Source organism: Girardinichthys multiradiatus, chromosome 2, assembly GCF_021462225.1.
Source record: "Girardinichthys multiradiatus isolate DD_20200921_A chromosome 2, DD_fGirMul_XY1, whole genome shotgun sequence".
NCBI classification, from domain to species: Eukaryota; Metazoa; Chordata; class Actinopteri; order Cyprinodontiformes; family Goodeidae; genus Girardinichthys; species Girardinichthys multiradiatus.
Window position 1 is genome coordinate 16,524,957 of NC_061795.1, and position 16,170 is coordinate 16,541,126.

A 16,170-nucleotide genomic window follows, 5' to 3' on the forward strand; every position below is an offset into this window, starting at 1 on the left:
TAGGCAGAGCTCATTCTAATATCTTTCCACATCTTGTCAAGTGTGATAAACAGATTAAAACTTGGCTAGCAGGGAAAAATAATGTGCTCACTGCTAAACACTGTGGCATAGGCAAACATAATATATGGTCATTCATTGCTTAATACTGTAGATTGGAGAATGATAGCAGAAACTTGGCAGGATCAATGTTTTTTATTGCAGCTATGAATGAGAAAGACTCCCTTTCCTGGTATCGATATTCTTTCAGTGGAAAAAAAGGGAACATCTGCTAAGAAATATGATTTAGACATTTGTAAGTATAATACACATTCTTTCCTCATCGTGACCCAGCTTAGATTGAGCAAAGGCAGGCCCTCACAAGGTCTTTTAAAAAGCAGGTCAGGTAATTCTCTTGGTTTCATTACCTCCTGCTAAACTATTTCTTGATCAACTCTGCACCTTTTTCTGACCTCTCCTTGGTCCTTCTGTCTTGTCATGTGTTACATATTTCCAATGAGTTTAATGTCTCTCATCAGACTAACAATAACAATAAATTAGATCTATCTGTGGGCTCAGGCGTTCAGTGCTGGGGGAAAAAAGACCCCAAAGCCCACTTAAACAGTCCATTTTAACCATATTGAGTTATGCTGTTGCCCTCTATCCTACAGTGCATTTGGCACAATCACTGCTCAGTTATCACATAAACGGCCATAAGTGGGCACTGCAAAAGAAGCATGGACGCAAGGGCATGAAAAGCCCCTTAAACTGCACCCTGTTTCACTGAAGACAAGCTGCTGACTCTTCCAGACAGCTCATCTGGAACGATGCTTGACATGAGGAGGCCTGGATAAAGAGGGACTGGAGGTGAAAAGGAAGACATGCCAGACTGATGTCCACTTCATCATCTGAAACATGCTTCCAGTTAAACTGTTTCTTTATCTGACAGAGAGAGAAGGCCACGGCAGATAATGTGTCTGCCCACATGGACTGCACATGGATACATGTGTGCAATGTCACGAGTTGTTGACTAACCCAGGTTAGGATTGGCGAGACTTGTCTCGGTCTCTGCACAACATTTGCCCCTTTCTCATTTCCTATCAGAAACAAATGTTTTGTTTTTGTTTGAAACAAAAGTGAGAGACAGATAAAGACAGACAGAAAAACACGTCTGACAGATTTCATGGCTGAAGGTGGGTGTACAAGCTGTTGGATCACAAGGTATACTTAGTTTTCCCATGACTTTATTTTTACCTCTCTCAGGGCGGTCCAAGCCTTACATAGGGGGGTGAAACCCAAATCCTGAGTTGAGTAACCATACAATTTATGGAATTACATCAAGATTTATGTGTTATGGCAACAGAAACAGATAAAACAGGGATAAGATAAGATAAAGAATCCAAACAGGCTTTAAAGATGTTAGTGCTAAATATTTTGTGTTGGTTAATGTTTGTTTTCTTTGGCTTCTCTTTGTAAATATGTCTGATACTGTTTCACAATGTCTGTATGGTCCAGGATGAAGTCCTTGATCTGAGGAAGAAACACACATCAATCAAAATCTTTCTTACATCAGCCGCTTTACTTCCGTGAGGGTACGTACGTGCTCCAGCTGCGCTTCTGTGTCATTAATATGCACAGCTTCTCCTCTGCTGACCTCCCCAACGGTAGTTTCGTACAGATTAAGGGTCGCCATCTTAATCTTGCCCAGGTCCAGCGTTTTATTTGCAGCCGTTTCCTGAATTTGGTTCCACTGCTTTTCCTGTAGAAACAGACAACACCTGAGCTTCAGGACATGTTTTGTTTCTTGGCTCTAATGAGGAACTTTTAGGCGCTCCTATACCCATATCAGAACTTCAGAGCAGGCCCTTTCCAGCTCTTTCTTAAGCTGTGACAGCTGGTTGTTCTTATGCAGCCACAGCAGGCTGTGCTGGTCCTTCAGGATCTGCAAGTGTTTCTTCTGCTGCTCCATTTGTTCCTGCACCTGAGTCTCTCTCTCATACAGTTGGTTCCGGATGTGAAGGAGGCTCTCGAAATAACCTGCAAACGCATCCACGTCCTCGAACTGCAAGACACACAGTTGCAGAAACCTGACCGTCTTTGCTGTGAATTTAAGGGTTAACGTTTTCTTTCTGTATGGTCTGGATCCAGACAGCACAGTTTGGTTTTCAGCAAAAAGGTCCTGGTTTGGATCCCAGTCAAGTTCCTTTGCATGTTCTCCCCATGAATGCTTGGATTCTCTCAGGGTACTCCGGCTGACTTCCACAGGCCAAAAATAACTAAATAAATAAAATGTCCTCCTGGGTGTGTGTGCATGGATGTTGGGAACTCTGTGTAATAGGTTCATACAACCTGTTCAGGATGTACCCCACCCTCACCCACAGACCACTGGAGACAGGCAACCAGCCCCCCCCCCGCGACCCTGATGGATTAGGTGCGTATAGAAAAAGAACAGATAATACTGATCCACCGCCATGTTTTCTTTTTCAGATGTCAACTTGGAGGGAGGTACTGTTTTGCACAAATGCAAGAGTTATAAATCAGATGAAAATGAAAAGAAAAATGAGTCAAGTTTTCAGATTTCAAGTTTCCAGAGTTAAAGAGGTAACGCCTTAGCTTTTCTGCTCTGTCATAATTCAAGAGCTGACATTTTTAAAAATGCTGCCACATACGGATGTTGCACTTATTCATTGAATACAGGTACATCTAAAAAAAATTGAATATTGTGTAAAAGTGCAATATTTTTTGCCAGTCATCTCAGAAAGTGAAACTCATATATTATATAGAATCATAACCCAGAGTGATATATTCCAAGCCTTTATTTCTTGTAATTTTAATGGTTATGGCTTACAGGCTAAGAAAACCCAAAATTCAGTGTCTCAGAAAATTTGAATACCGTGAAAAATGTTATGATTTGGGGTTGTTTGGTTTCTGTTTTTTTCTAATATGTTTCTCACAATTTTTGAATCATGCTTCTGTTTATAATTTTTCTGGATCATACTCATGTCTTGCTTGCCTCGTCTGCCTGTTTTGTTCCTGCCTCTTCTGTAGTGAGTTTTTTACCGTCTTGTTTGCATTCTGGATTCCTCCGTTGCACTGAGCCTAACTAATGTTTCCGCCAAACATGGACCTCGTGGACAGTACTCAGGAGAGCGCCAGGGATCAATGGGTTCAGCAGCAGATGGAGGAGGCGATGAAACATCTGCCGGCCGATCTGGAGGTTCTGCCCTCTCCACTGCTGCTGGAGCAGATGGAGCGTGAGGTGGTTCAGCGTCCTTCTCGGCCTTTTTCCCTGGTTGCGCGCCCTAATACGGCAGGGAAGCCCTCGCCTCCTCCCGCTGCAAGAAACGCCGGCGTGGAGCACCTTCCTATGTTTCAGCCGGCAAGGAGGACTCTCCCATGGCTGCCACTGTGATGTCTGGAGCGGTGGTTTCCCTGACCGCTGACGTGAAGGGTGCAGCGAGTAATCCCGTGTCTTCGTCTGCCACAGCACTGTCTGCCAGGCTCGCTGCACCTCTGTCCAAGTCTTCTTCACACTCTCCAGCCCAAGATTCTGAGGCAACACCAGAGGAGCTGGGGGAGCAATTAAGGTTTTTTGCTCGTCAAATTAAGAGCTTCAGAAGGACCTGTCTCTTGTATTCCTGAACTTTGGGAGAGAATCAGACAGACGGAGGAGGATTATGAGACGGCAGTAAGGCAGTTTTACTGTCGTCCACCTTCCCCCACACTAAGCCACAAGAGCGCTGCTGCAGTCCAGCCCACATCATGTCTCCAGAGTGCTGCTGCTGCTGCTGAGCAGTCCACACCAGGTCTCCAGGGAGCTGATACTGAGCAGCCCACATCAGGTCTTCAGAGCGCTGCTGCAGCTCAGCCTACGTCATGTCTCCTGAATGCTGCCATTATACAGCCCATGTCTGTCTCAACCTCCTCCACACGCCGCAGAGGACGTCGTAAGAGGGGCGCCCCGGCTGAAGTCATCGGGGATCCCGGCGACGCCTCGGCTCAATTCATCGAGGGTCTCGGCGGCGCCTCAGCTTCTGCTCACGCCACTGAGGGTCTGGGCGACGCCTCAGCCTCTGCGCACGCCACTGAGGGTCTGGGCAACGCCTCAGCTCCTGCGCACACTACTGAGGGTCTCGGCGACGCCTCAGCTCCTGCACACGCCATTGAGGGTCTCGGCGACACCTCAACTTCTGCTCCTAGTCTGCAGGCCTTCCCGGGGTTCAGTAAGGAACTGGTCCTCATTCTGGCTTCTGCACCCAGAGACGAGGGGTTCGAGGAGGAGCGCTGCCGGATCCTGTTTCTGAGGGGTTCAAGGAGCAGCTTGTCCTCGTTCTGGCCTCTGAACCCAGACACGAGGGGTTTGAGGAGGAAGCGCCGCTGGATCCTGTCTCTGAGGGGTTCAAGGTGCAGCTTGTCCTAGTTCTGGCCTCCGAGGGTCCCCCAGACGCTGCATCGGTTTCCGAGGGTCCCGTAGGCCCTGCTTCAGCCTCTGAGTGTTCGCCAGGTCATGTTTCGGAGGAGCCAGTGGGCAGACTGCCTCCACATCCTGGTCCTGAGCACCTCCTAGGTTTCATCTGGGGTTGTTCATGGAACTGAAGCCTGACTCCTGGGCACCACCTGGCTCCAAGCCTCCAGAGTTCTGTGAGGGGTTCAAGGATGAAACGCCTCCCGTTCAAGTTCCTGAGTTCAGAGAGGGGTTCGAGGACGAACCACCTTTAATGCCTGTGCCAGATGGGTCCGTGGGTGTACCTCTGACCATAGCTCCAGGGCCCAGTGACTGTGTTCCAGGTCAGATTGACTTTGTTGCACTGAGCCTGACTGACGTTTTGCCTAAGGCACCCGACTCCACGCCTGACTATGGGACGCGAGACTCCACACCTGACTCTAAGCTCCGAGGTTCCTCTACTCTGCTCGGCCGGCCTCCTGATCAACCTGCAGGTTCTCGATGCCGTCGCCGGCCGCCACGGTCTCTACGCCTCTGTCAGCCTCCACGTCTTGGCTGCCAGCCTCTACACCTACGCCGCAGACCGCCCAGGACTCTTGTGTTGCAGGTCCAGGTCGCCCGCCTGAACTCTGTGCCTGCTCGGGACTGCCTCATGGACGCCCGCCTGAACTTTGTGCCTGCTCGGGACGGCCTCATGGACGCCCGCCTGAACTTTGGGTTTTTGTTTCTGGCTCTCCTACCGAGGCCCCCACCACCCACCCTGTGTGGGATGTTTTTGTTTCTGGCCCTCCTGGCGAGGCCCCCACCACCCACCCTACTTGGGTTGTTTTTTGGATTCTTGGGGTGTCTGGTATCCACCCTTGTATCCAAGCATATTAACAGAGAATTGAGTGGAAGGAAGAAGTGTGATAGGAAAAGGTGCAACAGGAAGAACCGCAGCCTTGAGAGGATTATCAAGCAAAATCAATTCAAGAATTTGGGGGAGAGAAAAGGCCTTTAAGAAAAGGAACTGCACTGTTGTTCAATGGTGCAAAGTCCTGTTTTCATATGAAAGTCAATTCTGCATTTCATTTGGAAATCAAGGTCCCAGAGTCTGGAGGCAGAGTAGAGAGGCATAGAATCCATGTTACTTGAAGTCCAGTGTAAAATTTCTGCAGTCAGTGATGGTCTGTGGTGCCAGCCTTCCTGCTGTGTTTTACCAGATAAAGAGACAACATTGGTAATATGCAGAATCTGGTGAAAATCTGAGATTCTTTAATGTCCATAGGTTGTTATGTTAGGTGCCTTTTTTCTGGGCCTTGGTGGGAGGGAAATTTGCTTTCTTCCTGCATTTGTACCGTTTCACTGAACCTGTATCACGATGTGTCATATTGTATTTGTTCAAACTTGTATAAAAAACGTGCATAAAGTAAAAAATGCTGCCACATGTCAGATCATTCCTGCACTATTTGCAATGCTTTTCTGCATGTAAAACACTCTGCAGTACCTTTGTTAGTTTGAGGACACGCTCCATGAAGTCCTTGTATTGTGAATATTTGAGGGTCTGAAGCTGCACCTCCTGTGTCCTCTTCTTCAGCAGAACACACTCCTCTTTCAGCTTCTGTATTTCCATCTCCTTTTCCAGCGCCTCCTTCATCTCCTTCTCAGCCATCTCCCTGTCAGCTTCTGTTTCTTCATCCTGGAGCGGAATGAAGGATTTACTTTCAGAGTTTCCCCCGATCCAGAACCATAGATAGTCATGTAAAGAGATTAGCGTGTTTTTTAACGTTTGGACATACAGGAGACATATACATGGGAAGATAGCATCAATATTAACAATACTGAGAAATTTAAGTAATATTACAAAAGAAAACCGAAGAGAAGACCTTTTAAAAATCTTTCTAAAATGTAATTTATAAAAATTATTTTTGGTCAGGCATAAGTGGGGACACCCCCACATTTATTCCCACGTAAAATGGCTAAAATCACCTTCAGGGATTATTCAGCATTTTGAGGAAGGCTAACTCTGTTTCAACTTCTGACATTTAGTTTGTTTGCTCCTGAATGTTGTAGAGGGATTAAACATCATAGTGATATTGAAAGAGCTGTCAGATGTTTCCAGAAAGAAGGTTGTAGCAACTTATGAGCCTGGTAATGAGTTTAAAGAGGTCTTAAAGCATTTGAAATAAGGCATTCCACTGTTCAGACAATAGTCTACAACTGGAGGATGTTCAATACAACTGCCAGCACATCCAGGTCTGGCTTACCAAAGCAAGTTCATCCTGAGAACAGACTGCAAGATGCTAAACGAAACCTTCCAAAACCCTAAACTGCCTTGAAGGGACCTACAGAAGGCTCTTGATGCTAATGATATAAAAGTGCACGCCTGCACAATCAGAGAGAATGCACAAGTGTGTGGTTTGTGAGGAGGAAACCTAAATGCTTTAGGAAAACAGAAAGGCCAGACTGAAGCTTGCCATACAGACCGTAGAGAAAGACCAAGACTCATCTCCCATCATATTAGTCTAAAATTAAGTCATCTGGGTACCAGAACAGAGGACTTAATATAAACCAAATCCAGAATTTCTGGAAAAGAACCTTATAAGAATCCAAGTGCAAGTACAAGCCATTTATATCAGCTCTGGAGCATAAAGTTTGACGTGTTACAGTTTGGGGATGCTTTGCTGCAGCAGGACCTGACCAGATCCCCAACATGAATTGCACTGTTAATAAGAAGGTCCTTTAGGAGAATCCAACATCATTTATTCAAAAAGAAAAAGGAAAAGTGAAGCGAAACTGGATCCAGATCCAACGTACCAGTAAATCAACCAAGGACTGGCTTAGAGTTAAGAAAAGGAAAGTCAGGGACAGAGTCAGATCTTCATCTCATTCAGAGGCTGTTGAGTGACTTGAAACAGTCTGTCAATGCGGGGACACCATCAAACATCTCACAGATGAAAGAAAGGAGTGGAGCAAACTTTCCTCAAACAGATCTCAGCGACTGGTGGATCTCTACACAAAGTTTCTCGCTGAAGTTACTGACACTAAAGGGGTAGAAGGTATTGTTTTTCCCAATTAGAAAACACCTTTTATTGAGATATTTTGTTTCATTAGTAAAAACAAGGTTAATTATTGTTGTCTACCTTTTATTAAATCACTCTCCATCCCAGAGATAAATAAAACTTAAGATTACACACTGATATGAAAACATTCTTTAATATAGAACTCAATATTAAAGTGTCCTTATTGTGTCACATGACTGTATACGATTTCCAGCATGTCAAACCTAATAATCATGTTTTTTTTTATAAAGTTACCTTAAAAAACATTTGTAATTTGAAGCGTTGCTCACGTGCTTCTTTTGCGTTTTTTTGCAGCTCTTCCATACGCTGACGTAAATAAACCAAATACTGCAAAAAAGCAAACAAAAAACAAATATTCGGTTACATAAGCACAGTTTGGAGATGGATTGTTAGCACCTCATGCAAATAATAATGATGTTAATAATAAAACATCCTGATTTTAGATATTAAGAAATACTGTACATGGTCAGTAGTGGAAGGTGATTCACGTGCAAATGTTTTAGCAGTATTTTTCTGGATTAAATATTTCCTTTTTTTAGGTTTTATGACATACTGTGAAACAATTAAAACATTTCTGTTTCTAAGACATTGAATGTATACAATAACTGTTGGTCCTTCTAACACCTGCAGTTCTCTCAGACATGCTGGACTTCAACTTTTGGACCAAATCCTGACTGGTGATGGTGACCCATCTTATGCTCCCAAGTGTTTAGGAGTTGATCAGTTTGTTTGCTTCTGTATATCTGCATGCTTGTTGAGGACTGGCTCTCGTTTTTCAGATGTTAGCTAAGATTTACCAGTCTTCTGCTGTCCAACCATCTGCTTCCTGCAGAATTTCAGTCCTTGATGGTTTTCTTGGACAGAAGTGACTCCTTTGCTGCTCATCTCATCCAAACATATGCCCCTCACTGAGCATACATATGCACGCACAAGCACACACTGGCAATGCAGAGCAAGCTCTGCACTGCTGGCGACACACTTCTGTGCTCTCTGGACTTTCTTGGGCATCCTGAAAGCTTCTTCTCTGCAGCTGAAACTCCGAGTTTAACACAGAGAAAACAGTTCCTTCAACTGCAATATCCTTAGCAGTAGTTTTCTGCATGTGAGGCCATTTTATTTCAATGGTTTCAGCATATGTACCTCTTTCTTATAGCAATCAGTCTGTGAGACCTTTAAAAAAGGTTTTCTGTTATACGTATGTTGCTAAGAAATCTAAGCCAAAGTGTAAATCTAAACCTAATGCTTGTCATCACTAAACCAAAAGAATTAAGAGATTAATGTAAATAAGTCACGGACATGAACTACAGCCCAAATACTCTTTTGCAGATTGTGGATCCATACTAAGGTGGTCTAAGACGAAAAAACTAAATTAAATAAAAACTTTTAATTGCTTTTATTCTGCTTTAAAAATGGATCAAAGGTTTGAGCAAATCACAGATGTTATTTTCTCTAATCGGTCTTTAGTGTTTCATGGTTGTGTTCATGTTTAATATAATCTACATGATACTGTGGTCCAAAATAAATCCATGCCAGAAGAAGAAAAAACTGCAAAATGGTCTTCACAAATTGAATAAAGGTTTAACAAAATCAAAAACTATGCTTTACGAAATTTGAGGTTTGGGCTGAATCAAATCTTTAATTATATACAATTTTTTACTTCTCTCTGTGTTTTCAGTGTGGACATATAAGATGGTGAAGACACAACCAGACAAAATACATACAGGTACCCTTTTCTGAGATTTCCCGAATTTGTGTTTTATCAAATCTGTAATTAGTGTACAATAATCCAGTATTTCGAACCAGAGCTGGTTAAATGCTGCAGAATCAATCTCAGCGTCAGAACAGTGTCTCCATCAGTTGGACCAGAACCGCTGGACAAACTGATCCCAAACCTGTTTCTTCTCCTGGAACTTCTTCCTCAGCTGCTCCACCTCTCTCTCCTTCTGCCTCAGTTCAATCTGCGCCGATAAAAGGTCTCTTCCTGACATCGAGTCTCCGACAGTCGGTTTCCTGTTACCGCTAACAGACACAGAACAAACATGTTATCCAGCATGGACCAGACTGGGTTCGGCTGAACACAAACGCGCCTAAAGTGGGAGACTCACGGACAAAGTGGCCGCTCGCAGCTCGTTTTGGAAAACATGCCTTTGCTGTCTGGGTGGATGATAATCTTAAAGTTTTTCTCTTCCTCCTAATGTTTTTTAAATGTGTTTCACTGCGACAGCAAGCTCCCGTGTTTCTTTTCGTCGTTTCTATGGTAACATGTCGCTTTTCAGACAGCTGAAATAATCAGTTCCCCCTCTATAACTCTGGCATATAAAGAGCAAATGTTTCCAAATTCACAGGAGTTGTTGTCCATGATGAGAGGAATAAACACAGTGAAGGACTTGTTGAAAAAAGAATTTGTTCCCATGTTATAGAGGGGGAACTGATTATTTTAGCTGTCTGAAATATACTGTTTCCCCATGTAATTCTGTCAAATAAAGAGTAAATGTGTCCACATTCACAAGAATAGTTGTGTATGATGTGAGGAATGACCCACCCAAAATATAAGGTGATTGGTTAATCCCTGTCCCATGGGGCAACAAAACATTACGAGGTGTGAGCGTCAGGCTGGAATACTGTGTTCCCCTATGATGTTCCTATAAATATTTTCCCCTCTTTTTAAAAGAGAGAAAATATGTTCTCATACATGAAAGGGACAGTATGTTTAATATAGGAATATATAAAGTACTTAAATAATACTAGAGCGGATTATTTTAAACAAAACAACATCAGACAGTACCATTATCAAAACAGTAAAATGTCTTTTATAAATCCAGTATTTTGTCATATTTTACATTAGAACGCGATTTACCAGAAAAATAAGCTACATTCTCATCTATTCAGGAAGTCAACAGAGTGAGCATCCATTGTTTTATGTCAGTAATAAAAAAGTAGAAATAAACATGTTGGTGGCTGACTGATGTCCGTCAGGTTAAAGTGAAAATGACAACAAGTTGGAAAAGACATGGATTCTTTCGGCGAAACAACACGAAACTGTGCAAAAACAACCTCACAAGACCAGGTTCAATTTGTATTTATTTATTTTTTCTAGGAGCTGTTGATTAAAAATTAAGTAACAACATTGACATGAATACGTTTCGTCGTTTTACCGACAAATCGATCAGAAGAGCTGTGAAGACGGTCGGATCCGCCTCTCTGGCTGCAGTGCGCGCTCCCGACACGGGAACAGAATATTTCAGGGGAACAGAATTTCGCACAACACCGGCGTCCGCTTTGAAGAAAAACAGTCCTTATAAGGAAGCCTGAGAGTGCCATTTCTAGGGGATTGAGCTTTTGGGGGAAAAAGACAGAGTTTTAGGGTCATTGTTGAACGACAATGTGGACATGGAGGAGTAAATTTTCCCCAAAAACTCAGGAATTTCTGAATTTCACATATTTGATCTGTTATACTCTGTCGTAAAAAAGGTTGTGAGTAAAATAAAATACAGAGCACACTTGGCTGAAACCATGAACCACCTACACACTTTCATAATGATCCAATATTAATGTTCACTAGGAAGAGTAGAAACAATATGCTCTGTTTATATTTTTAGAGTTCCCAGTTCTTTTCAGACCATCATTCAAAAATTCAGAATGAAATCATTTTACAGAGGTCAGGCTCAAATGTAACCTACAAGGAAGGAAAAACAGATGAATGAATTGGTGGATAGATGCATAGACAAATAGATGCAAAAATGGATGGATGGATGGATGGATGGATGAACGGATGGATCTCCTAAAATGCAAGTAAATATAAACCCTAAAATCTCTGACTAAAGCTTATTACAGTTTTTGTTACACTAAGAACCAACTAAATTATTCAGTTGAAAATGCTCTAGCATAAGGAGTACACAGAATTACTAATGTAGGTTAGCTGATTTACTCTGGGCATTAGACGCAGCTAGTGGGACAGTAGTTATTCACACAATGAATAGGGATACAATACTACAATACAATACTACATGAAATATAATATGATTGAGAACTGGAGCATGGTGACAAGCTGGCTTAGGAATTCCATCCAGTTAGCACAGTCATTAACAACAAACATTGCATTGAGAGAACTAGAAATAATTTCCACAGAAACAAACAAATAAAATATCTGTCTGTCTTTCTGTATATACACAGAAGAACCACCAATCTTGGCACTAGTCTATTGTACATGTAATACTTGATCTTATGTGACCATATGCACTTTGAAGTACTTACATAGGTGAATAAAACTGAAATTTATCTTCTGTATGGCAAGCATCTCCTGAAGGTCAGGAGACATGTTAGTTTTCTGTAGCTCTCTCTGGATCACAAATGTTAGTACCTAGTTCAAAAATTTTGCAGGTCTACGTACCTCATCAGGCAATTAATCTCCTTAGCACCATTAGACAAGAGTCAACATCAACATCTTTGTTGGAGAACAATAGTGAACAAAATCAGCATCATGAAGAGCTAGAACCACACCAGACAGGTTAGGGATTCAACTTTTGAACATCTATAAACCTACCAGGTCATGGCATGAAAGCATTGACTAGAAGAGCAACCTGAAGGCCCATGATAACTCTGGAGGAGCAGCAGCAACCCAAAGTTCAGGAGGGGAGACAAAAGGAAAACTATTTTTTAACTAAAGCCTGTGTCAACAGAACAAGACCCTATACATGCTGCCAGAGCTGCAATGGAAGAGTTTAGATCAAAACATATGCCAAAATGGCCTAGTTAAAGTCCAGAAATCTAACTGAAAATCTGTTGCAAAAACTGAATATTCATTTTCACAGATGCTCTCCATCACGTCTGACTGAGCTTAAGATATTTTGCAAAGAAGAATGCGCAAAAACATTTGTTTCTGGATGTGCACATCTGGTAGACTTACCCCAAAAATATCTGTTGTGTAAAATGTATTGAATACACATAAGTTATTAGTTGTTATGTGACAAAATATAAACAGGTTTTAGGAGTGTGAATACTTTCACAAAGAATGGTAGCGTAAATCTTTTAAATGCAAATAGTTCACTGCTTTCTCTTAACAACTTCTTAACATTTTCAATTTCTAATTATAGAGAAAACATGGTTATTGTATTTTCCAGTTTAAGAAAAACACTAGTTCTTTGTCATAAATAATTATTTAAATGTATTCTGGAAAGTTCACCAATAAAACTAAATAATACATTCAAAAATTAAAACTTGCCCTCATCTCTGACTTTCTGAGGATGGGGCAACGATCATAGAAAACCCTGAAGTTCAGCCATGAAACAGAAAATTTGTTTTTGATGAAACCTGTTGTCTATTGGCAGTTTCATAGCAGACATCCTGCAACTTTTCCTGCTGTATGTTCTATGAAAGACTAGTTAATCTGTCAAACACAACCTGAGTTATTATTATTATTTACAGAGGTTGGCAAAGCAAGCATGGGTCTTTTGCAGTTGAGTTTTAGGAAGAGTGGAAACAAGTCAGAAACTATCTAAGTTTTTCTGCGCCTCTATGTGAATCAATTGTTCCATTGGGGTTTTCGAAAGATTGCTAAGAATAAGGAAGGATTTTGTTTGTATCGTATAATCTGAGTCATTTAAGAATAAGCTTTGCTGATTTTTCAGGTTCTTCACTGTATTAAGACAAATCAATGCCATGTACAGAACACTGCGACTGTGGGTGAATGTGGCTCTAGTGTAAAGCGCTTTGAGTGGTCTGCATGACTGGCAAAGCGCTTTATAAGTTCAGTCCATTTACCATTGCAAAAGTATTCATTCCCCTTTAAAATCTTTTACATCTGGTCATGGTACAAACATAAACTCAAATGTTTTATTAGGTTTTTATGTAACAGACCAAGACAAAGTGGCACAAAATCATGCAGTAAAAAAGAAGAGATATATATGGATGGTTTAGACATTTTTTTACAAATAAAAATGTTAAGATTACCACGTTAAGGTGATTTTTTAAATTAGATGTATTTTGAAAACTCTAAGTTCATGTAAACATTTGTCGTTTTATTTTTGGGCACATTTAGGCTTTGAGTTGGGGCGGAATATTTTTACTGCATTTGTTATTCCAGAGAACAGTATAGAGCTATTTGTGTCCTCTGGTCCCTCAGATGCAAACTGAAGACAATGCTCATAGCTAGAGAAGATAGGAGAACAAACCATGAAGATCAAAGACTACAACAGAAATGTCAGCAGAAACATTATGGAAAAGTTTAAACCAGATCCACCAGGGTGAATTAAAAAAAAACAAAAAAACAAACCTCCCAAGCTTTGAGGATCTCATTGAGCACAGATCAATCCATAATTTAGTCAGAGACTTATTAATTTTTATTGTATTGTGGACTAATTTATATTTTACTGATGAAAACCATGGAATAGCATGTTGTGTGTTTTCTTTGGAAAACAAATGTGACAAAAAATAATTTAAATCCTGCTTCTTCTGACATTTTACGTAAAAAAATGCTCTGATTTCCGATGTTCTTTGTCAGCTTACCTTGTTGTATCAGCAGAAATCACAACTGGAAGCTAAAAGATATTCTCAGTTACAGGCTGACCATCAGATGACTCTTCAAAGAGAGAATGCTGCAAAGCTTGAGCTCTCAAAAGCTGAGGAGAGGACCAAGAAAGCTGAAGCAAAGTTAGTGGACCTGAAGGCAGATGAGCTCAAGAAAGCTTCATCCCAAAGGGGGGAACAAACCCCCACCTCTCAGGTACCTGATTTACATTTTCACTCACAGCAGCTGCAGCAGCCACAGCAGGGTCAGACCCAGACAGCAGACATCCAGCACCTAGGTCAGAGTCTCCCCTTCCTAAATTTAGCCAAAGTGTCCAACTTACTTCCACAGACCTTAACAGAAATGTTGGAAGTCAGATGGTCTCCAGTGGTTTCCTGCCAAATTCCATGGCAGTGAACAACCACCAAGATGACCAAGTGCCGGACTCAGCGTGCACAAGTGGCCCGATTCAGTGGGAGGAGCACCCCTCCAGCCTGATCGGCACCCCTCTCCTTTCTGACTCTGTGTCGACCCCTACGGACCAGGAGAGAAGCACATGGTTCTCAGGTGACTCAATCCAACCTGACCGACCACCACTTGCACAAGTCCATTCATTAGAAAGCTCTCATTTAAAGCATGAGAAGACTTGTCTCCTTCCCCAGAGGTTAGGTCAGGATCTTCCACCATTTCATGAACTTAACCAGCATGACTTCTCAGATGGATGTGGTCCACCTTGGGAGCATGGTGTCCGTTTCAAACAGCTTGAATTCCTTGCTAAAGACAGAAGTTTTTGATCCAGGTAGCCAGGAGTCAAATATTGATGCTTACCTGTTTGAGGTTGAACATTGTCTTCTTGACTTACGTTTTCCTTCTGATCGTGAGAAGTTGAGGCTTATTTGGAAAACAACAGCTAACAGTGTTCATGTGTTCATAAAAACTCTTCCTCCAGAAATTAGTGACAGTTATCCAGCTCTCTGCCAGGCTCTTAGAGAAGAGTACTACGTTTACAGAGATGAAGCCACTGCCACTATTAATGCTTTGACTGTTTTGCAAAAACAGTATGAACCTCCCAGAGACCATACCATCACCTTAATGGGGCTGGTATTCACAGGACAATCCTTAACAGACCGAAATATTATTTGATAAAATATTAAAATATTAATATTAAAATATTAATATTAAATATTACATAATATTCTCTGGTTCATATTTACAACAATCACCTACAGGATACAACATGAAAATGTATCAACCGCTTTCTCCAGACCTCTACTCACCATCGCCGCTATTCATGGCTGAGTCTGTAGACGCTAATGTCCCGCCTGAAGACATGAAGGTGGTCGTGGAGGATGAGGCAGCTACCAGCTACTCACCCTCTACCGAAGCCCCTACACAAACCCTGGAACTGATGGAGGACCCTCAGCCTTCAGCGGAGGATGAGAGTAATCAGGGGGACGAAATTGACGGTTGGTTCTCAACCACCCTCATCAATACGTTGAAAACAGCAATACTTCATTTATTCAACATAACCTCTTTGAACTATCTCAGAGAAACCTGCTATGGGTGCATAACAAACCACCCAAGCCAGCGTCAGCACCAATGCCTGGAGGTATTGGGGGAGGATTATTACCAAGTCAACTTTCAACGTATTGTACGACGACTCGTAACCCCCAAACTCGTTCCTGCTATTCAGAATCTTCTGGTACTTCGACGCATACAAGCGGATGATTTCAGAGTGAAGACAGAGACAGTTTTATATGAACTGAAATCGGTACAAGGCATCCACAGTGCAATAGCGCACGTTTATGATCGCATGGTTGAAGAGAAACACCTCAAACAACTTAAGTCTGTTTCAGAGTGCTACGGACTGACAAACTGATCTCACATGTTTGATGACTTGTTGTATCATTTTTAGTATTCCAGTACTTTAATTAATTTGCATTATATGATTTTTCTTTGGTGGCACTGTTGCCTTGCAGCAAGAAGGTCCTGGGTTCGATTCCCGACCGGGGGTCTTTCTGCATTGCATGTTCTCCCCGTGCATGTGTGGGTTCTCACCGGGTACTCCGGCTTCCTCCCACAGTCCAAAGACATGCCTGTTAGGTTAATTGGTCACTCTAAATTGCCCTTAGGTGTATGAATGAGTGTGTGCATGGTTGTTTGTGTGTTGCCCTGCGATGGAC

General features: G+C 42.1%; 1 protein-coding gene across 1 annotated transcript; it reads right to left on the minus strand.

Annotated features, from left to right (window-relative positions):
* Window positions 1-1,203: 1,203 nt before the first annotated feature.
* cfap73 (cilia and flagella associated protein 73) lies at window positions 1,204-9,763 on the minus strand. Its single transcript, XM_047385178.1, has 7 exons — window positions 9,588-9,763; window positions 9,375-9,501; window positions 7,717-7,809; window positions 5,907-6,098; window positions 1,817-2,038; window positions 1,577-1,735; window positions 1,204-1,506 (listed from the first exon to the last, which is right to left on the minus strand). The coding sequence occupies exons 1-7, from the start codon at window positions 9,623-9,625 to the stop codon at window positions 1,420-1,422; spliced, it is 918 nt and encodes a 305-aa protein (XP_047241134.1). The 5' UTR covers window positions 9,626-9,763; the 3' UTR covers window positions 1,204-1,419.
* Window positions 9,764-16,170: the final 6,407 nt, after the last annotated feature.